This window comes from Cydia splendana, chromosome 5, assembly GCF_910591565.1.
Source record: "Cydia splendana chromosome 5, ilCydSple1.2, whole genome shotgun sequence".
Lineage (NCBI taxonomy): Eukaryota > Metazoa > Arthropoda > Insecta > Lepidoptera > Tortricidae > Cydia > Cydia splendana.
In genome coordinates, this window is record NC_085964.1 from 16,531,037 (window position 1) to 16,557,871 (window position 26,835).

Below are 26,835 nucleotides of genomic sequence, written 5' to 3' on the forward strand. Positions count from 1 at the left end.
ACGCCCGTCAGAGACGTGTACGTGTATATCTATTATCAGGCACGGCCGTCAGAGACGTGTACGTGTAGATCTATTATCAGGCACGGCCGTCAGAGACGTGTACGTGTATATGTATGTATGTATAAGCATATCTATTTTCAGGCACGGCAGTCAGAGACGCGTACGTGTATATATATTATCAGGCACGGCCGCCAGAGACGTGTACGTGTATATCTATTATCAGGCACGGCCGTCAGAGACGTGTACGTGTATATATATGTATGTATTTTATGAGGCACGGCCGTCAGAGACGTGTACGTGTATATATATTATCAGGCACGGCCGTCAGAGACGTGTACGTGTATATCTATTATCAGGCACGGCCGTCAGAGACGTGTACGTGTATAAGCATATCTATTTTCAGGCACGGCGGTCAGAGACGCGTACGTGTATAGTTTAGTTCATTATTGTACTGTAAAGTGCAGTGTATAATAAGCTAACAGCGCAGTAAAGTTACTGTTAATAATATACTAAATGGGGTATGTTGATTTTCTCTGAAGTACTTGTTTAGAAATATTAGTTATCTCTACTAGACAACTAAGTTATATCACGAGGGCGTGATATTTTCATCAGGATGGGCGAACTGTAAGATTCATAAAAATAATATGTTAAAAGTTGGTGCAATTTATGTTTTTGATGTATGTTTTGTCAATTAAATATATATAATTAATATTATATTCGAGTAACAACCAACTTATTACAGCATTATAGTTACCAAAGTGAAAACAACCTAAATGTCATGGAAATAGAGATCAATGTTTTTTGGCAGAATATCAATATTCTGGTCTATGCCAATAATGGTATGACTTTTAAAAAAAAGTTACAATTGCAAATATTTAATTGATTGACTAAATAATATAGATATAAATATTAGAATGTACAAAATACTGTTAATATTATTATTTCAGTTGATTTAATTTTATTATAAGTTTGTTATTTCTTATGCTATTTTATTGCCAGCGAGAACTGTTTAACTTTTTAAAAGTAAGTTTGCTTTGGCGCCAATTCGGAATGTTTAAAAAGTTAGACTGAAGCTTTTTCACGATTGATCTTGGAATTTTCATGTTACCTACATGTATCGATACATATTGACTGAGAATAAAAGTATTTTAATTAATATCAACTTAAGTCTTTAATTGGAAATTATTTCACATTATAATAACAATATCAAGAAAAAAAAGACAGCATCCAAGTATTAAATAATTTGTTGGTAATATTTGGGAAAGAAATGGAAATAAAACTTTAATATACTAAGCGTAACCACGCGTAACTTAAAATTAATCATTTTCATTGCCTGAAAGTGAGTAAATTAATAAAATAAGTCCTCGACATTTTATCATCCGTGACGTCGAAATTTTGTCAATAAAAGAGGTGAAGGCATCTCTATTGTATGTTTACCGGTCGCTATGGAAACAACTCTACCACACCCGCAGCACGAGGCAACGAGGTTTTCTCGTTATTTATTAAATGTTTTTTTAAATATAAAAGTGCTACTACTATATGACATCATTATACGTTTTTACTTTTTGTGCAAGTTGTGTGTTCGGTGAAAACTTTTAGACAATGCCCTGTTAAAGTAACAAAGGCATTATGTTTGGAATTGTAAGTAGGGCAGTGCAAGTGGTGACCCTCGTTGTATTTTCTACTCATTTGGTGACTGGTGGTATCGCCTGCCTTGGAAATCCGTGCTTGCATGGCATTTGCATCGATGATGTTAACAGGTGAATATACCTATAAAGTGGTTCTAAACATATTTTATTACTTAAGAAAATTAAAACACAAGTACCTAATAAATCTGTCGACGAATCCAAACAGCTTTGTACTTTTCGTTGTCATTAAAATATGCGTTACTACTTAATAACCCTAATGATTAAGTAAAATGAATTGTACCTACCTATTTTTTTATTCAGTACATATTCATGCTACTGTGTGGATGGATACACGGGCGTCCAGTGCCAGACTAACTGGGACGAGTGCTGGTCAGCGCCGTGCCAGAACGGTGGGACATGCCTCGACGGCATAGCCTCTTACAACTGTTCGTGCCCAGACGGCTTCATCGGTAAGTATCTCCTCACCTCACGCTGCGTGAGTAGGTACACAATACACGGGCGTCCAGTGCTAGACTAACTAGGACGAGTGCTGGTCAGCGCCGTGCCAGAACGGTGGGACATGCCTCGACGGCATAGCCTCTTACAACTGTTCGTGCCCAGACGGCTTCATCGGTAAGTATCTCCTCACCTCACGCTGCGTGAGTAGGTACACAATACACGGGCGTCCAGTGCCAGACTAACTAGGACGGGTGCTGGTCAGCGCCGTGCCAGAACGGTGGGACATGCCTCGACGGCATAGCCTCTTACAACTGTTCGTGCCCAGACGGTTTCATTGGTAAGTATCACCTGATGCTGCGTGAATAGATACACATGGGCGTTAAGTGCCACTGTGGGGGCCTAGCCGAAACGCATTTCGAAAAAAGATATCGCTAACGAATCGATAAAAAATGTATGGGAATGACAGGTACCGTAGATGAGTCTGTCGAAAAATATTAACGAATACAAAAATGTTAGCCAAGTTGCAATGTTGTAACGAAACGCAAAACATTCGTTACCAAAATTCGATATCTGCCATACATTGTCTAGCCAAGTGACACTTTTGACAAGCGAAATCAAATCGTTATCGCCTCCTAGGTGTCGATATCTAGCGCGAGCTATCCCCTTGCAGATAACTTACCGAAGCACAAGAAAATACCGAATAATAGTGTTTGTAAATTAGAATTTGTAATAAAAAGCATACCTACTTCAACATTATTGTGGGCGGCGAACAACGCGGAAGTGTCGCTTAGACGCAGGCGCCGTCTGAAAAATCGCCTCTATTGAAACTTGAAACTGCTTAGGAAAGGACTGCCCTTAGCTGGTGATCTTATCATGTATGCTACGATCAAAGGATTGTGGGCCGTACGCAGCATTTCACCCAAAGGATCCAATGTGACCGAGGCGCTGAATATACCTATCTATAGTGACAGTGTCATGGAAAAATGGATTATGCACCCACTAATGCAACACGAAACAATGTCCCTACAAAGGTAAGAGTGAGTCAATAACTTATCCCTACTATACCTACTAATAAGTATATAAAATATGTTATTAATGCTAAAATAACTAATGTGTTCCTGTTACGTCATCAAATATAAACCGATGAACGGTGTAGATTAAATTTGGTACCCATATGCGCAATGGCAAGCACTTGTTTTTCAATAGGAAAGTGAATTGAATGTGTAAAGGCAAAGGTATATAGGTAAAGGCTATACAAATATAGATAAAGACTCGGGAACAAAAGTTCTTCACACAAATAAATGCCCTTCCCGGGAAGCAAAACCATCACCTTCATAGGCAAGGTCACTAACAACTAGCAATATTGTAGTGTCATCCCATTTTCTTAAATTGATTTGAAAGGGATGAGACTACAGTGTTGCTACTTTTTAATTTCTACAATTTCTAGTCGGGCTCTACAGTAAGCTCAAGAAGACTTGTGTTGTGGGTACTTAGGGTACTTAGATAACTATATATAGATGGTCAAACCAATTTGTCAGTCAGTAAGAACCAGGAAAACTATACTCATACTTATCTTTTGGGTGCTAGTACTGGTATATGACAAAGCTAGTATGATTCTCTCTGTCTTTGTTTGAAATGAGACAGTCCTTTGACAAACTATACTTAAATACATAGACAACACCCATGACTCAGGTACAAAATATCTGTGCTCATTACACAAACAAATTTCCTTACCGGGGATTCAAACTCAGGATTATCAGCTTAACCGGCAGGGTCACTAGTCACTACCAACTAGGCCAGACGGGCTGTTGTCATACATATACATTATCAACCATATTAATGAAACTTTTTCATATTATGAAACATTGTATATGACTTCTTTTGGCAGGCGCAGATACAGTCAGCTGCAGAGAAAAGGTCCCACCCCTGCATACAAACTTCTATGTAGTGGTGGTACCTTTTCTCTGCAGCTGACTGTACTTACACCCTATATAAAAATAATCATAACATGTACTTACACAAAACATTTAGTTTTTTTTTTGTCATATGACTGGTAGAGAATAAGTATTATAACCAAATGTTACAGAGTTTGTTGAAAAACTAAGCATTCATTTTGTTTCAGGTGACTTGGATATTCATTGCAGCCTTGGCATATGAACCAATACTTTATGGTGCTCCAAAGCCAGGGTCAAGGGAAGAAACTATGTCACATGTACAACCACAAAAATATATTGAGTGTTGTTTTACTATTTTAAAACACTGTACATAATATATGTACAAACAAGAAAAGAATGCTTGGCTACTGATTTCATGCTGCTGGAAAAAAATACCTGCTGCATCTTTCATTAATAGATTTTCAATAAAATAAATATAATTTAACTTTTTAACCCAATCATTGTTTCATTTATTTATGGCATTTATTTATGGTGGTTACCACCTTAACTTATGGTATGCTTAGGAGCAGATCTGCTCCCATGTACTTACCTATATTCAACTTTAAAAAATGCAATAATTTTTAAAAGTTGTCTTTGTAAAACGACCGGTCTGGCCTAGTGGGTAGTGACCCTGCCTGCTAAGCCGATGGTCCTGGGTTCGAATCCCAGTAAGGGCATTTATTTGTGTGATGAACACTAATATTTGTTCCTGAGTCATGGGTGTTTTCTATGTATATAAGTTTGTATTTGTCTATATAAGTATGTGTATCGTCGCCTAGCACCCATAGTACAAGCTTTGGTTAGTTTGGGGCTAGGTTGATCTGTGTAAGATGTCCCCAATATTTATTTATTTATTTTATTTTATTCAATTATGATTGATATATAAATTACAAATTTTTGACAGGAGCATACAAAAGGTTAAATATGAACAGCCAGTAGCTTAGCGGGTGAGATTACCTTCCCAAATTTCCATTGACTATAAATAATAAAGATGTGTTTAATTCATTTTCAACGCCTCACTCACTTAGGTATTTCTATTACTGAGTAAACAAAAATCAAAGACAGGTAGGTAATAAAAAAATAATATTAAGTAACACTATGATTTATTAGTTTTGGTTTCACAGGCAGCTTTTATCTTATCTAATGCATCTTCTTAGTCGGCGTCTTCATTGCTGAAGGTCGTGTCTAGTTTGAAGAGTTTCCTGCGCGATGTACCATGCTTTTCCAAGTGTTCCTGTCCTCGGCGATCTTAATAGATAAATCTAATGCATAACATCTATGTATTCAATGTCCGCTTGACTTTTGATAATTTCGAAAATGTTTGAAGTCTATGAAGTAAATGAGTTCACTGAGGTTACACTGATTTGGGCAAACCTGTCCACAATATCACTTCACGGTTTGAATCAATACTAACGCTTAAAGTATTGTCTCTTCTGGTCAAGTAAGCCAGCAGTGCACGTCCTTAGCACTGGTAACTGCCATGAAGGCGTCATTGCAGCGGCAGCTCTGACTGTACGTGCCAACTTGGCGAGAACTTCTCAGCGTGGAAGAAGAGCCCGCGGAGCCGCTCTTGCCCGCTCTGGCTGCGTCGCCGCCGTGGTTGGGGCTGCGGGGACGACGGCTGTCTGAAATTGTTAAACTTTAGGTCAAAATTATATGCAATTAACAACGCACTCTTCAAATATTACACTATATAGAGTTATTTTATCACGAAATTGTGATAAACTAAGTTAAACAAATACCAAAATATTTAATTTGCTTACCGATAAAACAATTATTTTCTCCAAAATTAGATTCGCTGTTCACTTGATACTCTTGACAGCTGACAGATGATGTTTCTTGACGGTTTTGAACGAGAACCACAGACAAAAATTAATTTTTACCGACTTGGCGCGTAGAATGAGCGTTAACTAAAAAGATTGCCTCTTGGCTAGGTTATTATAAACATTATCGACCAGTCGCTCGCGATCGTAGAGATCGAATCGATAAGGAGCGAATGTAATTTGGCTACGGGCCCTGGGATGAGTGTTGGTCTATCTATAAACATAGCTGCTGGCAGCCAATCCGTTTTGTGTAAATTTCAAAAATATGATTGCTTGATTTTATCAAATTCGCAATTTTATCGTACTGATTGGAGCTTCATTGTGCATGCTGGCCTGCTGGGCCCATCACCTATAGAATTTTACTAACAATTATGCCCCGCTATAAACTGTGTGCATATAAACTCCGATCTAAAATGAACTCGAAACCTGGAAGGACATTATCAGTTAGTACTTATATAGTAGATATATTAGATATACCTACCTAATTATATCTAGTCACGCAATTGTGTCAGAACTGATCGATTGGGTCAGATCGGGGACATCGTACCATTGGCATAAAGGAAAAGTAATCAATCACCCAATAATAAAATTAATCGTTCGTTGCTAGCGGTTGCACCATTCCAATCAGAAGTAAATGTGATTAAAATTTTCAGTTACCTATATACTTGCATGGATACTGATACTGATATTTGGGGTAAAAAGGCAATTAGCCATTTACCTAGTTTACATGCATGTCAATATAAGTACCAAATCTAATTTTACACATTAAGGTATATAGTCTACCTATGTAGATGGATGGAGATTATGGAGAAACTCATGTATTAAGTAAATGTCCCCACTTCGTCATTTCTGAGGGTCTGCCGCGAAAATCGATAATCGAAATTTCGTTATCTGCCTCTCTGTCATTCTTGTATTTGAGCAATAGCGACGCAGAAAACGTAATTTTTATATTCGATTTTTGCGGTAGGATGCTCCATATATTTATTAGCCTCGAGCTTAGGGTTGCCATATGGAAGAATTAAATGTCCTGATAAAAATCCTGACATCACCCTAAAAATCCGGGCATTTATTGTAACAGAGATTTGGCGTAGGGGTGTGTAAACTTTGTAATAAATATATCACGTAAACATTTTTTTTATAAGGTTATTCCTAAAAATCCGGACACTTGCCAAGTCCGGCCGCAATCCGGACAAAGGGTCAAAAATCCTGACATGTCCGGACAAATCCGGACGTATGGCAACCCTACTCGAGCTCGAGTTTTAACTCTCGAGGCAGGTTAACTAACCTGCCTCTCCTTAATTACTCGTACCGAGGTCGCCGTAACTATTGTATTAAATACTGCAATATGTTCCCCAAACTTGACCTGCAACGATTGGTAAAAAAATCTCATTATCACACTAAAAACGAGAACACCCACATTTATTTTGCAGGCGACAATTGCGAGACCAACTTCAACGAATGCGAATCCAACCCTTGCCTTAACAACGGCACCTGCATCGACCTGGACGGCGGGTACCTGTGCGCGTGCGGCCCGGGCTTCGCCGGCGAGCACTGCGAGCTGGATGTGGCCGTGTGCAACTCCAGCGACGAGGCGCGCTGCTACAACGGCGGCCATTGCAGAGAGGGGCCCGGGTTTAAGTTCTACTGTACCTGCACTGCCGGTAAAGATCGGTTTTCCTAGGATAGCGGTGCCGTCTAATAGCGGCCGTCTCCATACTAAATAATACGGCTAAATATGGATGTCGTCGTATTTGTATGGAGACGGCCGCTATGCAGGGGCGTATTTTGAAATTTGGCGCCCCGGGCCAATACGTTTCGCCGCCCCAGAAGTCAAGAAAGAAAAACAAAATGCAATCCGCTAGGGGCGGCATATGTCGCCCCATGCCGCTCCTGGGGGTTGGCGCCCCGGGCCATGGCCCGGATGACCCTAGGGTAAATACGCCCCTGGCCGCTATATGACGGCACCGCTATCCTTGGAAACCAGAGCATAAGGGATTCCTTATATGTGACGTCCCACGGGTAAAGGTACCTTATGGCGGTTGGCGCTTGCGCTATTATTAACGCCGCTCCCATATTATTGCGGTACTATGCGACGTTAGCGCCAGCCGCCATAGGTACCTTTTCCCTTGGAACGTCACATATTATAAGTATAGAGACTGAAAACGACAGACGGTCTTGTCGCATTTGCCGCTCTTGCGCATTTCCAATGTCGGGTTTAGCTTCGCAGCGTTTTGTAGTTTTCCAATAAGTAATTTATTATTCTAATTTGTCAGGTTGGGCGGGACCGAGATGCGAGTTTCAGATCGACGAGTGCGAATCTAACCCGTGCCAGAACGGCGGCATATGCATCGACGTTCACGCAGACTACATGTGCGCCTGCGCTTACGGTAAGAGCAATCGTTTTAACACGTTTCTACATAGGTAGTGTAGGTAGGTATAGGTAGCGTAAAAAAATAAATGTTTCGGGATTATGACATGCTTCTCCGACGGCTAATCATGTTTAATATGAAAAGCGTTTTTCTCTCTTCCCCGCAAGATATTCGTCTTCTCTTTTAATATTCAATTCAATATTTATTTCGTTGATCCCTAAATAGTCGCCATAGGTACCTTCCGTGCCTATGTTATTTTTAATTCATCGATTCTGCTGCACTATATAAATTTTTTTGTTAACTCCAGGATTCACCGGTAAAAGTTGCGAAACTCAAATAGAATTCTGCGATGACAATTCGTGCAGCAACAACGCGCTATGCGTTGTCGAGGACGGCTTCAGGGTCTGCTACTGCGTTCCGGATTACCACGGGGAACGATGTGAACTGCAGTATGACGAATGCGAACTCGGGCCCAGGTATATATACCTATATACCTACTTAAAGATTTTTTGTTTAGGACCGGTACTTAGTAATTTTGCAAATAGCTATCTAATTGTTCAAGAGTCAGTCAATTTTGTATGCCAATGAATGAAACTTTTACTTCCACTATTCCTATCAAATTGTAGGTACCATTGTTGCACATAAAACGTTTTTCAGATGTATGAACGGAGGCACCTGTATTGATGGCATTGACAATTTCACTTGTTCCTGCCCACCCCGTCTCACTGGGTCCTTCTGCGAATGTCTAATCCTTGACAATGATACCTTAGACTGCGAATATGTCAGCCCAACTCCAATACCCCAATCCACGTATATCACAACTACTGATGTCCAAACCGATACTACTACTGATTCTGATGCATCTACAATATGGGATTATAGTACTACGACAACTGTGTTACCTGATATAACCACTACTATTGAAAGCGTAGATACTGGAACTGAAGAAGTTACAACCCAAGACACAACAGAAACTACTCTTGATATTGATGACACATACACCCCAACTGAAACAGACGTTTATGTTACATCAGCCACAGAGATCAAACAAACCATAGAATATGAGGACTCCAAAACAGAGGGTACTACTGCTGAAACAACGGATAAGGAACCAACTGAATTTATTACAACAGTTACAAGTACTGAAAGAACTACAAAAGTAATAACAGATCTTGCTACTACTACTGAAACCATGACGACGGAATCCAGAGTAACAGAAGTTGTAGAAGTGACAACTGTGCCAGAAATGGATACGACCACTGTAAAGATATTCACTGACACTCCAACTGAACACCCCGTGACAGAGTTGGCTACGTCTTCAGCTACTACCGAACCGATGGAAATTACTACATTCTTTGACAATAGCACGTTTGCATATACGACTGTACAATCAGAGTGCAGCGAATCTATCTGCATCAATCAAGGAATTTGTGTAAACACTCCTCAAGGAATTCGGGTATGAATTTTGTACTTATGAAAGTGTCCGTCTTGTAAATGTTAATACTGGATCATGCTTATAAAATGATTTTTATATTCTGTTCCATTTCAGTGTCACTGTCCCTTCAACTACGGCGGAAGGTTTTGCGAAGAAAAGATCTCAATAACTTCAGCAGCCTTCAGTGGAAATTCCTTCGTTGCTCATAAGCTACGAAATACTACATCTATAAGCATAGAGTTCAACTCCAAGACTCTGATAACAGATGGGCAACTCATGCATGTAGATATGGCGAAGGGGGTATACGTTCAGCTGTATATGAACTCTGGGCTTCTGAAGTTTAAGTTCTCCTGCGGTTATCAGACTATGCTTCTCAGTGAGCTGAAAACGTACGTCAATAAGGGATACCCTATGAAGATTGAAGCCAGGCAAGTTTTCTATATGTATATATTGTCGCACTAAGATGGATCTCAATTTAGCATTTATCATTATTTCAGGTTTGGTCTATATAGGTTTCCAGTCGTGAACTGGCCTAATGATCATTCTTCCGCCTTGAAGTCAAACTTCAAAAATAACCGGACAACTTCAGTTGGCTTAGGTTTTTCCAACTCAACTAGCTAGCTTTCCTCTCAAAACTGTTACTATTATTTGGTTTTACCTGCGTTTCAGGCTGGACCTGTTTCCCGCAGCACAACACTGTAACGCCACGCTCCGCCTCAACGACACGGTGGCAATGAGCGGCGGGCAGGTCGCCCGCGTGGTGGGACTCGACAACAACACAATGCTGTACTTTGGCAACATGCCCCACGGCAACGACACCATGCCTTTTATAGGATGCATCTGGGATTTGATGGTGTGTATAACGGAATTAGTCCAATGAGCAGCGGGCAGGACGCCCGCGTGGTGGGGCTCGACAACAACACTATGCTGTACTTTGGCAACATGCCGCACAGCAACGGCACCATGTCCTTTTTAGGATACATCTGGGATTTGATGGTGTGTTTAACGGAATTAGTTCAATGAGCAGCGGGCAGGTCGCCCGCGTGACAGAACTCGACAACAACACAATGCTGTACTTTGGTAACATGCCCCACGGCAACGACACCATGCCCTTTGTAGGATACATCTGGGATTTGATGGTGTAGGATACGCAGGTGGAAGATGGATAAAAACTAGGATTTTGAAGTGAAAATATAAGAGAGTGCTCGCGTGTCGCGTGGTGAGCAGATAGGTAACGGTAAATTCGCAATATATTTTAGGTTAAGTATACACGCCAGCGCCCTCTGTGACTTTATTTTAAATATTCACAATTAAGTGTGTTAGGCTCAATAGATGGAGTTAGTATGCACGAAATAAACCTTATTAATTAAAATTACGACTAATACAATAACATAATGAGTAGCCAGGGATTTTTGATACTTTAGTTTACATTATAAAGAAATCTTTGGCTTTCTTAATACTAGAAATAAGTTTACATATTTTAAATGAGCATGATTATACCTAAACTTAAATTATACATGAAATAAGGAACTGTCGCCTACATCCCCGCCCCTTAGTGCTGATAAGCACTAGCCATCAACTGGGGACAGTAATGCGACGCGTGTGGCAGGTCTGCGCAGCTGACCTGAGCGTGTGCGCACATCTACCACTCGAATACGGCCGTCACGGCCAGCGTGCGCCGCGCTCACTACACCATGTCGCCAGGAGCCGCGCTCTAAATTGGGATCGACCAGTACTACATAATCTCCTACTTTTAACGATCTAGATTCCCTAGTCCATTTTTGACGAGGGAGAAGTGTAGGTAAGTATTCTTTAATCCACCTAGCCCAAAACATATCTGTAAGTCGTTGAGCTACGCGCCACCTTTTGCGAAGGCAAAGGTCAGAATCGTCGTACTTACCTATAGGAGCTCCAGTAGATGAACTACCAATTAAAAAATGGTTAGGCGTTAACGCTTCGGGGTAACCGGGATCCGTCGACACGTGTGTGATAGGACGGCTGTTTACGAGAGCCTCCACTTCTGCCATCAACGTGGATAGGGTTTCAGGATGTGGTGCGCGCTCCTTCATGACGACCTTGAGCGCCGTCTTAACTGTGCGGACCATGCGCTCCCATGCGCCGCCCATTTCGGGGGCTCCGGGAGGGATAAATCGCCATTCAATCCCACGGACGGCTCCATCTTCACGCAGTTTGTCTACGTTCAGTTGCTGAAGACTCATCTTCAGCTCGTTGTCGGCTCCTCGCAGATTTGTACCATTATCTGAAAATAGAACCAGCGGAGTGCCACGGCGAGCAGACATACGTATGAGCGCCATAATTGCAGAGTCCGTACTCAGTGATTCTGTGATCTCGATGTGAATGGCTCGCACGGTGAGACATGTAAAGAGCATGCCATATCTTTTCTGTCTTCCTCGACCAATGGTCGTCTCCATAGGGCCGAAAAAGTCAACTCCTGTGTATGAAAATGGCCTTCGACTGTACGGTTCAGGCGGAGCATGTCACTTTCTTAGGACGTCACATTCTGAGGACGTCACATTCTGAGTTCGTCACTTTCTGAGTACGTCACTTTATGAGAACACCACTTTCTGAGGACGTCACTTTCTGAGTTCGTCACTTTCTGAGTACGTCACTTTCTGAGTTCGTCACTTTCTGAGTACGTCACTTTCTGAGAACGCCACTTTCTGAGTACGTCACTTTCTGAGGACGTCACTTTCTGAGAGCGCCACTTTCTGAGGACGTCACTTTCTGAGTACGTCACGTTTTTTAGCATAGGTACGATATCATCATCATCATCATATTTCCAAGCAGATGAAGGTAGCGGGTCGAAGCTAGCTCAATATATTATTTACAGTCCGTTAACTCTCAGAATGACCTTCGGATTTTAGAAAGATACATCGGGTATCGGCGGTAACACGCGAAGGTGATACTGCTGTTCTGCTTTCTTACTCATTCGCCAAAAGTTAGGGATACCTATTGTCTCAATGTAAAACAAGCCCTAATTTAATGACGTTATGCTTAATATTTGGTTGATGACTATATTGCGATTTGACTTTTTGTCATAATCTAAATAAAATAGAATCAGAATTTGAAAGCAGAACGTCACACCGTCATTTACAACTTCTGGCTGAAATTATACAGAGTGGTAATAATAACAGTCACATATTTTATTGTAGGTAAGTATATTTTTTATAGTTTGTGTTTTTTATTTTATCTCTAGTTTTAATTAAAATTTACTTTAACATAAAAAAATAAATTAAAACAAAAATTTTAAATTTAATTTGTAAATAATTACACAGTACTTAAAAGTCACATATTTTAATATGAATTTAAATATTTACCTACTAGTTATGGTGGTATTAACTACTCTATACAGGGTGGTACAAACCTCGATGTCCAAAATTTTAAGTGAAAACTTCTTTAGCGGCGCTGTCCACTTTTTGTGATGGGGAAAAAATGTTAAACTCGCGACAGGTCACGTGACCGTAAGATTCGTAAGACGTAAGACGGACACGTGGCCTGATCGAAAAACTGTTACAATGTCATTGAGTTTTCACTTCTGCCGGCACTCCCGGAGTGCAACCCGTTGTTTTTTTTTTAGATTCTTCACTACGTGGGCTATCAGATTACTAATTTGGGAACTTTCCACCTCGATTCCTTTGACCGATGACTCTGTCAAATTATGACTATTGTCACTTTTTTTTAACCTTTAAAAAAAGCTTAAGGACTAGCAGTTTCTAAAATAACCAAAAGTCGTTGAACTCGCTTGTTTTTTTTTAATTAGGTAAAATCTAAACTTGACCTGCTTGAACGTAAAACTTTGACTTTTTTTTTCCAACTCGCAGCCAAGTGAGGATGCTGATTTTTTTAGCAACTGCGTCGTTTGTAAAGAATTATGTTATAAAAAGAAACATTTAAAAAAGTTCAATAGTTTTTTTAAATAAATTAATTGGTTCGGCCCGGAATTTCTTAACAAAAGTTAAAAGTTCAAAAATTCATAACCCGTAAACTACGAAAAACCGGCTAACATACATATTCTATAATTGAATTAAGGAATCTAAAAAAAATTTTGGACGTCGTGGTATAGACCAACCTGTATAGTTTTGAGTGTTGGATTGCAAGTTGCAACTAAATCAGTACGACGCTGTCATTTTCTATTACGCGAATACGTCCGATTTTACCCGAAAAACGAAGTTCATTCTGAGAGTTAACGGACTGTAAGTGGCCAAACAAATTTGTCATTAAATAATAACAATAAAAACTACACTCATCCTTTTCTTTTGGGTGCTAGTACTAGTGTAAGACAAAGATAGTATGTTTATCTCTGTCTACTTTTGAAATGAGACAGTCCTTTGACAAACTTTATAACCTTTTTGTAGTTTCGGATTTTAAATAGAAAAAAATCAGCGATGTCAAATCGGCGACATGATAGATTTTTATTGTCAGGCTAAAAGTACAATGTAATATTAATTTAAAAATTCATCGTGTAACCTATATAGGAAGAAAACAAACAAATAAATTACATTAAATATATGCAGAACATGAGAACTATGAGAGTATGGGAGTGATCCATACGCAGAAGTGATTGATGGCTGAACATATATTCTGAATATGCCGTTGCCGATATGAAGAAAAAATCCTTTGACGCCTATTCTCCACAGGTGACACGAGAAGAAATATTGTCTGAACCAAAACTGCAAGAGCTGATTTTTATACGCAGATATCCAAAATTTACACCATCATCTGAAAAAAAGACGTGAGTTTATGGAGACATGACAGAAGACGCGGTATGTTGAAGAATATGTTGTCACGAAAGGAGCGGCAGTCCGTTTAAATGTAAATATGTGGGAATGACCTTCTACTGGTGTCAGCGAGCTTGCCGTGATACCTTCACCAGCTAATCACAGCGGCGAATGATAAAATCATGGTTCCTACTGTGCGAAACATTTATGTGTATTGAATCGAAGCTGTTGCCGGCCTAACTCCAATCTGTGGCTAAATGTTTTGGTGCTTGTAGTTTCTAAGTATTCTGAATTAAATAATGATTTAAACATAATTAGATTGTTTTTATATTATTTATTTCTCTATTTTCACTTTATTGCACGAAACATAGGACGTTTTGCCAAATGGAATTCTCTACCAGTCGGGCGTAAGGCAAACAGAGATTGGTATTGGTATGTAAGATATAAAAGCGACCGTATGTCGAACAGCTAATCTGGTTGCTGGCAGTATACATTTTTCGTGCAGGTATATTATACTGTTAAATCGTACCTATGCTAAAAAACGCGACGTACTCAGAAAGTGACGTCCTCAGAAAGTGGCGTTCTCAGAAAGTGACGTCCTCAGAAAGTAACGTACTCAGAAAGTGGCGTTCTCAGAAAGTGACGTACTCAGAAAGTGACGTACTCAGAAAGTGGCGTTCTCAGAAAGTGACGTACTCAGAAAGTGACGAACTCAGAAAGTGACGTCCTCAGAAAGTGGCGTTCTCAGAAAGTGACGTACTCAGAAAGTGACGAACTCAGAATGTGACATCCTCAGAATGTGACGTCCTAAGAAAGTGACATACTCCGCCTGAACCGACTGTACTGTAAGCGCGCGGCAGGTAAATCACCCATTCTCTGAGGCTGCGGCCGAGCGCGTCGGTAGCGGCAAAACAAACACTGCGCGGCGACGCTGCGTACAGTCGGACGCAGATTCACGATCCAATACGACTGGCGTAATTCATTGACAACATGTTCATTCGCCACGTGCATGGCACGTCGGTGGTAGTATTCAACTAACAACCGAGTGGTTCTGTGTTTTCCATCCAAGATCGGTGGACGTGTAGTTGACAGTTCTACCCCTGCAGTTTGATCTATGCGACCGCCAACACGAAGGATTCCATCGTCGTCTAAATATGGAGTCACTTTTAGTAGACGACTGTTTGACGGCAGTGGTTTGCCTTGCGTAACACAGGCAATCTCGGCAGCAAAGGTATCACTTTGACACTTTTTTATTATGTGTTTTTCTGCCCTCTTCATCATTGCAGAATCGAGCTGTAATGTGTCTTTATTCTTTTCATTCTTCTTTCTTCTTTGATTTAATTTTCTTTCATGACACTTTTGTCTACATATTTTTATAAAACATAAAACTCTTGCAGCAGTGCGTACAAGTCGGATCCAGTTGGAGAAGCGTCCTTCATCGGGTACAGGTGAGTGTATTTCAAGTGTACTAACCACATTAACACTTCTTTTTTCACAGGTAGCCTCGTCGACGATCTTCGCATTCCTCAAGTCTTTTGGCCACTGATCTTCGGGTTGACGCAGGAATGCTGGACCTTGAAACCACGCGTCACTGTACTTCAGCGGAGGACTATCCGTCTTGGTAGCAATGTCAGCTATGTTCAAACGAGATGGCACGTAATGCCATTCATTGACCTTAGTCAGCTCATCGATCTCCCCAAGCCTATGAGCAACGTAAGGCTTGTAGCTCCTGGGGTCACTTCTTATCCATTGTAAGACAGTACTGGAATCTGTCCAAAAATATCGCTTACTGGGCACCAGATTCTTTTGCTCAGTGGCAATAGTCTTTGCCAACCGTGTCCCAAGAAGACATCCTTGCAATTCGAGTCTTGGGACCGAAATTGGACGTAAAGGACTTACGCGGCTTTTACTAGCAGCCAAACAAACGAGTACGAAACCATCAGCACGCGTAAAACGCCAATATATTACCGTAGCGTAGGCTTTAATAGATGCGTCACAAAAAATGTGCATCTGTATATCCATTATCTTCTCGCAAGACGTAGACGTAGACGGTGAGTCATAGCACGGCGTCCAGGCGCCGGCCCGCAGGTACCAGCGCGGTATACGCAGCGACTCCAGCTGTTTCAACTCGTCGAGCCAAACCTTCCAACGAGTATGTTCTTCAGGCCGGATGTGGCACTTCCAGTCGACTCCGCTTCGATGTACGTCTTGAAATAAAATTTTAGCTTTTATAACAAACGGAGTGAGAAAACCATGTAAGTCATAAATTGACATAATAATGCTTAGCATTTTAGCCTTTGTAGGCGGAACGCTTCCATTTGAAATCTCGGGCGAGATCTGCCCAGTCGACACTTTTACGCTAAAGGTGTCGTCAGCAGGATGCCACATTAAACCGAGAGCGCGCTCAGTCATATTCGTAGCTCCGTCCTTGAACTGAACAGCTGATTGAGCCAGCGCTGTGGCCGGTAACGCATTCAAAACCGTTTTGCTGTTGCTAGACCAACCACGTATCTCGAAGCCGCCCATGCTATGTATGTACGTAATATCTTTAATTAATTGAATAGCATTTTCCTCACTATCTGTAGAATAATAACAATCGTCCATGTAATGCGAGTTTATAATCACTTGAACAGCTTCGGGATACTGGTCTTCGTATTTAAGTGCATTTTTATTTTTTATATGTTGCGCGATAAAAGGCGCGCAATTTGCACCGAAAATAAGGCTTTGCATCACATATGTTTTAATCGGATCAGTAGCTGACGCCTGCCATAGAAATCGAAAGACATGTTGATCTTCTGGACGAATTTTAATACGTAAAAACATGTCCTTAATATCACCAATAATGATGAACTCCTTCTCGCGTAATCTCAACATTATACCTAAAAGCGAGTTATATAAATCAGGCCCGGTCAATAGATAATCATTCAAACACATGTTATTCCTAGCGCGTGCGCTTGAATCAAAGACCAATCTTAATTTACCGGGTTTATTTACATTTTGTACGCCAAAATGTGAAATATACCATACATGATTGACTGAGAGCTCGTTTTCCTGTAACTCACGCGCATACCCCTCGGATAGTAACTTATTTATTTCCTGAGCATATCTATTCGCGTAAATAGGGTCATAATCGAATTTACGCAACAAAGATTGCATGCGAGATAATGCATAGTTATAAGTATCGGGCATAGTAAAATTATCCTGTTTAAATGGCAAACCTACTTCCCATCGGTTATCAATCAAACGTGCAGTTTCGTCTAAAATCTGTATAGCACGCAGATGTGCCTTATTCTCGCGACATAAGGTCGAAACTCCTATGGAGTCTAGGCAATACGATTGCTTAATTAGGTCATTAAGTGCACTGGTATCAAGATCAGTAGTACTGTCGATCCCATCATAAGAGTGAGCGAGATGGCAAACACTGTGACTTACCTGAGACGCGGAGGAGTGAGCGCGACTGCAGTAGCCGTGGATGCACCATCCCAGCCGACAGCGGGTTCCATATGGAGCATTTTTGCCACCATGAATGATCTCGAGCGGTGCCATCAAATAATAATTATCTTCACCTATAAGCAAGCGAGGCACTACACGTTTTTTACAAACAACATTTTTTATTTTAGATAACTTGTTGCATGAAATTTGATTAATGGCGGATAAATTTTGCGGTGGTAATTTTAACTTAGAACTCTTACGTAAACTTATATCGTAAAAGGTATTGTCCTGTCCAGATATTTTGGCGCGAACTTTGGGCGCGTCAGATTGATACACTTCAAGGCCGAACGCGTCTACGAATCTTACGGCACTCGGACGCTCACTTTGTAGACCAAGTTCATCGGCTAGATCAGAGTCCAACACGGAAACGGCAGCACAATCGTCAAGTAACGCATAAGTCTGTATTTCACCACGGGGTCCATACAATTTCACTGGAACTACTTTTAATAACACGTTCTCATTCGAGTCGTCCGTCACATCGTTAGGCGTCGCGACGTGAGCGATCGTAGCATCGGCAGCATCACTGGCAGCGCGGCGCGGTTGAGCAAGCGGCGGGTCCGGCGGGAGCGGCGTGCTCGGTTGCTCGTTACTCACGGGAGTCGCGGGGTCCGATGATAATGTACTCGTAGAAGATGTAGCTTGTTTCCAATGAAGTAAGCGGTGATGTTTTAGTCCGCATTCCTCTGTGTCACAGTCAGGTGCATCACAGGTGTTTATATCGTGGCGTGCGGTTAAACATTTAAAACACAATCTTTGTGTTTTAACAAATTTCCATTTATCTCTGCGCATCGCACGTTTAAATACGCGACAGTCTGGGAGTGAATGTACGCCTTTCTTACAAAATGAGCACGTAATATGATTAGTTCGTGTACTAGTAGCAAGTACGTGGTGCGTATAACGACTTTTGTCTTCGTTTTTGTCGCGTTTCAAATGGGGCTCGGTCGGCGCTGGCTTTTTGACTTCTCGCGGCTGCACAGCTCCGGTGACCAGGGTCATGTTGGCTTCTTTCTTCAGAAATTGCGCCAGCAATTCTAGTTTGGATTCTCCTGCTAGGATCTTTTCGTAAGCATATTCAGTCCACTTTCCCAAAAGTGTGCTCGGTAATTTGCTTGTGATAGCGGACGCAAGCTCGGGATTGCGTAAATGATCACTTTGTTTTAATGCACGTATAGTTGCAACGCAGTTGTTTACTTTTGTAGCAAAGTTAACTAAATCTTGCTGATAATGCGTAGGTAATGGGTGCAACTTACGTAATTGTGCAGTTATGTTGCAAATAATGGTCTCTGCTCGTCCATATTTAAGTTCGAGAGCATCCATGATATCCTTGGACGAGGTATTGCCAATCAGTAGGTCGGTGACAGCTTCTTTGGCTTCGCCTCGCAGTGCTCGTCGAAGTCTGGACAGAGTTTCGTATTCTGAGTATTTGCACGACGCTAATGATTCATCGTAGGCATTTTTAAAATGCAGCCATTCTAGACTGTCTCCGCTAAATATAGGTAGGTCGCGCGGAGTGGCCAAACGGCTGAGTAGACGTTCCTCGCGATGCGACGATGATTGGCCCATCATGTCCTTTAGGGCGTTCGCCAACTCCATGATGCTGCTAGCGGTGTCCACATGCTGTGCTGGTGCTGCACGATCGGAAACTTGCGCGACCGGCTCGGGGGGCACAGGTGGGCGGTACTCGTTAGCATGATGTTGCTGGGTCAACCAGTCCGACACTAGATCTTGATTCACTTCACTTAAACTAGCAACGTCTGACTTTTCTTCATCCTCGGCCTCGGCGGCGGCAAGGTCAGCTTCCAGGCGTTTATCGATCAACTCCATCTGGATTCGAGCCTTTTCCTCGGCTGCTTGCAACTCCAGCTGTTTACGCCTTGCTATGGAGGATGCTGTAGATCTTCTACTGCTTGCAACCGAAGGTGCTGCGGTCTTAACTTCTTTTTTGGAGTTGGAAGTACCAGGTAACACGTCGGCTGTAGGCGGCGGTTCCGAGTTCGCCTTCGCTTCGGCCATTTCCTTTTGCCGTCGAGTTATTACCATCTTTGGTGGCGTAGTAAACATTAATTGGCACTGTTCACATGAGATCCGGTTTGAAGACCAGCTTATTGTAGGATACGCAGGTGGAAGATGGATAAAAACTAGGATTTTGAAGTGAAAATATAAGAGAGTGCTCGCGTGTCGCGTGGTGAGCAGATAGGTAACGGTAAATTCGCAATATATTTTAGGTTAAGTATACACGCCAGCGCCCTCTGTGACTTTATTTTAAATATTCACAATTAAGTGTGTTAGGCTCAATAGATGGAGTTAGTATGCACGAAATAAACCTTATTAATTAAAATTACGACTAATACAATAACATAATGAGTAGCCAGGGATTTTTGATACTTTAGTTTACATTATAAAGAAATCTTTGGCTTTCTTAATACTAGAAATAAGTTTACATATTTTAAATGAGCATGATTATACCTAAACTTAAATTATACATGAAATAAGGAACTGTCGCCTACAGATGGTGTGTTTAACGGAATTAGTTCAATGAGCAGCGGGCAGGTCGCCCGCGTGACAGAACTCGACAACAACACAATGCTGTACTTTGGCAACATGCCCCACGGCAACGACACCATGCCCTTTGTAGGATGCATCTGGGATATGATGGTGTATTTAACGAAATTAGTTCAATGAGCGGCGGGCAGGACGGCCGCGTGGCGGCGCTCGACAGCAACATCATGTACTTTGGCAACATGTTCCACGCCAACGACATGATGCCCTTCGTAAGCATGTATGGGACTTGATGGTGTATTTAGCGGAATGTATTTCAATGAGCAGCTGCAGGACGCTCGCGTGGCTATTATAGACAATAAGAATAACAACTATCTGTACTTTGGCAACAAAGTATGCTCCTCAATAGAATCTATTTTCAATAAGTCCCCAGATTTTTCTTTCTACTAATCTTCACACCTTGATTCATTTCTAATGCAGGTCAACGGTGAGAAGCGCGAAGTATTCGGCGAAGCAATGGAAGCGAGCGATGTGACCGAGTGTTCTTCCTTGGCGTGTTTGTCCGGGCCGTGTCTGAACGGAGGCTCCTGCAGCGACCAGGGCGAGGGCTACACTTGCTCCTGTGCCAATGGGTAAGTTCTAAGTATCCTATCCGGTTTCGGCAAATACAGAAGTGATGTGACCGAGAAAAGCACTGTTCGATTGCGAGACCGCCAAAAGACTAATAATAGCGATCTCTGGCTATATCTCGCTATTTAATCGAACAAGCTTTGGATCGGAAATTACTTATAAAGCACCATGATGCAAAAATGTACGCAAATAAATTTTGCGGATCATCGGTCAAGACGGTCGACGAAACAATGACATGGCGGCGGCGAGTCGCAGGAAGGGAGTAACTGTTTGCAGGGAGGGGAAGCGGAACTACGTCACTGCGTGGGGCGGAGCGACTACATAGACGCTAGCGACATCTATCGGTCACCGGAGGTGTTACGCTCTCAATCAAGATCTCGGACGTAGAACGGAACACATTGTAACCTGTAAACCTATGAAATATATTAAATTATTGTTGTTAAAGGTGGCTGGGCCCGCACTGCGAGATGTCGGTGTGCGCGCACAACCCGTGCCGCTCGGGCGGGAGCTGCGTGCCGCACCCCGGCAGCGGCTTCCTCTGCCTCTGCCCCTACGGGAAGCACGGCATCTTCTGCGAATACAGTCAGTACTTCCTATACTACCTACATATACCAACTGAAGTCAGACAGACGTTTTTTACATAGATATTTTTAATGTTGTATTTGTTTTTTGTTTTATTTATTGCAGTTATTTGCAAAATAAACTAATTCAATATTTTTTTTTCATTTAATTTTTAATTTTATGCTTGATTACTTACTTACTTACTTACCTTCTTTTTATATACCTACCTACTAAGCTTTGGTGAACCTTATCCCCGGTGCAGCATTTAAAGAGTCACTGTTTATTTAATCTAGCAATCTATTGGTTAGAGACAATTGGAGGCCACTTCTGGTTGATTGTATAGTCAATGTCAGGCCGAGCTGATATATGGCCTTCAAGATAATCTGGGTGATAATGAAATCCTAAATGCAAGAGGCCTAGAGCCAACGCCAAACGCCTTAAATTGGTATCTTCTTTTTATACTTAACTGTCAAGACTCTACTCTGCAAGGATATTTACTGGTATAGAATCGTAAATATATAACTTTTTCTCATATTTAACTAGGTACATTATCAAATCTTTTATACTTACCTCCATTCCATGTTTTCAGTCTCAGTTCTATCATACCCCATAGCTTGAATCATTTAATGTAGACTGGCGAGATATTGTCTGTTTATAACTGAATTTCTGATAAGACTTATTAAACAAAAATGTTTTCAGATGTTGAAATAACCCGTCCGTCGCTGGCTCCAATCAGCAGCGAGATATCATCTTACCTCATCTACCCGCTGGCGCAGGCGAGCTCGGAGCGTTTCGACCTGCGCCTGCGGTTCCAAACGACGGACATGGAACAGATAGCGGTGCTCGCGTTTGTGGGACAGGGGGGAAGGCATGACGCGCATAGTCACCACTTGGCGCTGACGTTTGTGAAGGGATATGTTATGTTGACTTGGAATATGGGAGGTGGTTTGTATTTTTTTTCTAACTTTCAAATCATCAGGTTAATTATTTACTAATAAAGAATATTTCTTAGGTACTAAATTGATTAAGTTTATTCAGTGTGGCTCAGTTTTCTGACACTATTAACTTTTACGTTTATGTCAACTTTTTCTTCAAATGAAACTACACCCGACTTAGTATTTCGAAGTAAGTGGGAACTTAAGAAGACACGTTGTATCCACCAGGGCCACGGCGTGTATTCACGGCGCGCGCTCTGAGCCCGCGGCGCGGCGGACACGTGGTCCGCGTGTGGCGCCGCGGGCGCGCCGCCGGCCTCAGCGTGGACGGCCGCCACAACGCCACGGGCAACGCGCCCGCGCATGACGCGAAGATGACTGTGCAGCCGTACGTGTACATCGGTGAGTGATGTGTACTACCTACTTAACTTCCTTCAGTACCAAAATACTTATTTGAACGCACATAAAATGACATTTGTACAGGTTGAATTAGGTTCAAGTACGGGACGCTGGATTCTATTACTTGCACAGAATATTTGACAACAAATTGTCTGATATGAAACCGGGAATTACGATTTTTTTTAGGTGGCCACCCCTCCCCGGGCTTCCGCAACCTCCCCCACGACTTACCACTGCACGGCGGCTGGCGCGGCTGCATCTGGGAGGTCTCTGGCCAGGCCGTGGGCGTGGGCAAGGCGCTGGGCGGCCGCGGCGTGGGGCAGTGCGGCGTGGCGCAGTGCACCGCCAAGTCGTGCAACGCGCCACGGGGCGTGTGCATCCACTCGCCGGCTACATACGGGTAAAGATAGCATTCGGCAAGACGCTGCCGCGGCCCGGCGGCCGCGACCGACCACCGCCACCGAACGTGACAGCTGGGCAGCGCTGCCGTAAGCATTCGGATAGGCGCGACCGGGCAGCGACTGCCGACTGCCACGTGCAGTAGTCACACAGGAGTCAGCGCTAGCAGTTGTGCGATTCGGTTGCGTATTATTTAAAATAACGATGTCTGACAATTTAAATATACGAAAACGAAAACTTGTGGAGCAACTGCTTCAGGACGATGAAGAAAATGATGAAATAATGATGATTTTACTTTCATCAAAGAGGAGTAGAATCGATTCATTGTATACGTCCAGAGCTGATGAAGGCAGTTATCAGATCCTGATAAAACGGCTCCACTAAATACTCGTCGTTTTCTTCGCAAGACGCCATTTTTGCGACCGACACGAACGGGCAGCGCTGCCATACCGCTAAGGGAGCGGCTCGGCGGCGCGGCCGAGGTCGCGCACAGGCCACGCCCCCCGGCCGCGCCGCTCTGCCGCCTGCATCGGACGGTGTGTCATACAAATCCCTATAAAGCAGTGCGGCGACTGCCGGGCAGCGGCTGCCGGGTCGCGGCAGCCTCTTGCCGACGCTTACCTTAAGGCTGTAAATATCTAGGAAGGTCTCGACAAAGCGCTGTATCCCGGCTTGGGCCAGAGGCTTGTGTATTCACTCGCCGGCTACGTACATGTGTTATGTATGGTAGAAGTATGTCGGTAATTGCAACATTTAGGTAAACCAGTCTGCTATGGTTCTCGATCTTTTATCCAGCTAACATTAATTGGCGCAGTCGGTAGGATAAGGCTGCGCTGGGAGTTCTCTGGGCAGACTATGGGCGCAGGTAAGGTGGTATACTGCGGCGTGGGCTAGTGCGGCGTAGCACAGTGCACTGCCAAGTCTGGCAACAGGCCGACAGGCGTGTGTATTCATCCGACCCGGCTACTTATTATGAATGAGGTTTGCTGGTATGAATAAATAGGTTTAATAGCATTATTTTAATAGTCCTATTAATTTAGACAATGATGATATATATTATCGCGTGATGTAGGACTAACCTACCTACTTCGAAGGTCGCAGGTCAAATTTGATTTATCACTGCGTCATTGTACAACGTACATGAAACTTCAGTTTTTGTAGCCCTACTACCCTGTAAACACCCTGTAAAAATATTAGGTATACGACACTTTACTTCTAAATTAAACCGCACAGGTGCATCTGCAATGAAGGCTGGTTCGGTGCCACATGTGCGTCGTCTCGCAGCCCCTGCGACCGCGCTGTCAGCCAGTGCCAAGGAAAGTGCGTGTTCACGGCAGACCGGGCCGAGTGCGACTGTCCGTATGGGAAGACCGGCACGTACTGTGATAAAGGTAAGGTTCAACCCTACATCCGTCACCAAGTGCGTGCTTACAGCAGAGAAAGCGCAGTGCGACTGATGCTGCCGCAAATGCCTTCTAACATCTGTTTAGAAACTAAGTTCAAAGTCAAAGTTTGTCATATAAAATATTCCTACCAGTAATATTTATAAAATACTTCACATCCAACCTCCTGAGACCCAGATGCAGTTATTTCGTTTTCGAATTTGGAATCCTTAGGGCCGATACGGGCGGACTGCAACTTGTTTGGGAACTGCACGCCAACGTTGTAGTTGACGTGCAATCGGCGTGTACCGACCCTTCCCTTAGTTATTAGTTACATAACGAAAATTCAAAATAGATTGTGGAATATGTACAAAATATAGTACACAGGGTCTTAAAATGTTTATTCTAGCGTATAATTCTTTGCAATGTCTTCCAGATCTCATCCCAACGGACGTGTACTTCACCGGTACCAGGTCGTACGTGAAGCTGAAGCCTCAAGCCGTTTCCAGCGTGAGCTTGGCTCTCGAAGCAGAGATCAAGCCGAACCAGGAACGGGGCCTCATTGCGTTCGTGGAGACACCTCACTTCTACACCGCGCTCTCATTGCAGGGAGGACTACTGGAATATCGATGGACAGGTTTACTACAATCATATTCTCAACTTCGCTTTAGAAATATTTGTACTGATTTTTACATGTATCGCTTGATGTACTTGATTGTATGTAGATACATAAAATATGATTCTCTTATAAAGATTCTATATAAAGCGGCTTATTTTACATGTTCATGTAACCAGCTGACGTTTTTTCCACCACGATACAACCAGCTGACGATTTTTTTTATTCACAACAGCATCTAAACTATCATCTGACCAAGTATCAAACGGGATGCGATGACAATAGTTATTTGTACAACAAGAGATCAAAATTTGATATTTCTTCGAGTGCTTATTTTGAGTCCCGTGCAAGCGAAAGATTCTATAATAGATTCACGAGCGTAGCGAGTGAATCTAATTTAGAATCTTGAGCGTAGTAAGGGATTCAAAAGCGCACGAGATGTAAATAACTTTGATCTCGTGTAGTACACAAAATTTTTCACCCTAAGCAGTGAGAACATACCTAGAGGGACAGAGATAATAGAACCCAAGTATATCGAACTTGTATTAGACCCCGCATGTTGAAATGACATTTGACTATAAAGGTCACTTGAATGTCATTTTGTCTCACTCAGTGAGCAAAATCGCATTTTGCTCACTATTTTTAAGGAGCAAAGTACCCTTGTTCGAGCTGCTGAGGTGAAAAATTTTTTACGTGTTTCGGTGGCTGCCATTCCTCAATCCACCAACGGAGCGGCAGCTGACGTCCACGAGGGTTCATCATACATAGACGTTAACCACTATACGAGTTATCGCCTGGGAGGCAATTGGTCATGGGAATGTGGTCGTGTCCATTGAGCTAACCGCTTTGTTGTTTGCAGATCGACTATCCGGCGTAACGTCACTGGTCCGCAGTGGGACGGTGGTGGCGCTGAACGCGTGGCACTCGGTGAAGGCGGGCCGCTACGGCAGCCGCCTGTACGTGTGGGCCGACGGCGCGCTCGCCACCGAGCCGCTGCTGGCGCACGCCTACCCCCACACCGCGCACCAGGCCAGCGTGCTGCTCGGTCAGTTACTGTAGACCAGCTTTAATATAGGATCGACTGTCTGTGACGTCACAGGGACGGTGGTGACGCTGATTGAACGTAAATTTTGCTTCATTCCGCAACACATCGGATTCGAGACCACTTCTTGGTATTACTTGGTATACTACGAATTAGCAAAGACACCACGAATCCACCCAGAATAAATCCAATGTTTTTCTCTTGAACTTGTTTATTTTATAGGGGGCGCAGAAGACCTTGCGACGCTGCCTTTCGACGTGATGTCCGGCCCCCCTGAACCCTTCACCGGCTGCATTAGAAATCTCCATGTCAACAACGTTCTCCTGCCGCTCGAAAGTCAAAATATTCTAGGTAGATAATGATAATGAGTGACGGTGTAATATTAGGTGGTTAAGTAGGTAACTTCTGTTAAATTTGTTTTTTTCTACTTCATCAGTATAAACAAACAAACAACAAACAAAATTTACTTTATTCATGTAGGCCTAGCAACAAG

General features: G+C 42.6%; 1 protein-coding gene across 1 annotated transcript; it reads left to right on the top strand.

The window, feature by feature from the left end:
• Positions 1-1,445: 1,445 nt before the first annotated feature.
• Positions 1,446-26,701, top strand: LOC134790847 (protein eyes shut). Its single transcript, XM_063761817.1, has 17 exons — positions 1,446-1,760; positions 1,950-2,098; positions 7,275-7,505; positions 8,118-8,231; positions 8,521-8,689; positions 8,871-9,669; positions 9,763-10,076; positions 10,318-10,501; positions 20,859-21,010; positions 21,454-21,590; positions 22,269-22,514; positions 22,733-22,906; positions 23,090-23,303; positions 24,536-24,693; positions 25,121-25,321; positions 26,160-26,345; positions 26,565-26,701. Exons 1-17 carry the CDS (start codon positions 1,630-1,632, stop codon positions 26,699-26,701), a joined length of 3,696 nt encoding a protein of 1,231 aa, XP_063617887.1. The 5' UTR covers positions 1,446-1,629.
• The last annotated feature ends 134 nt before the right edge of the window (positions 26,702-26,835 follow it).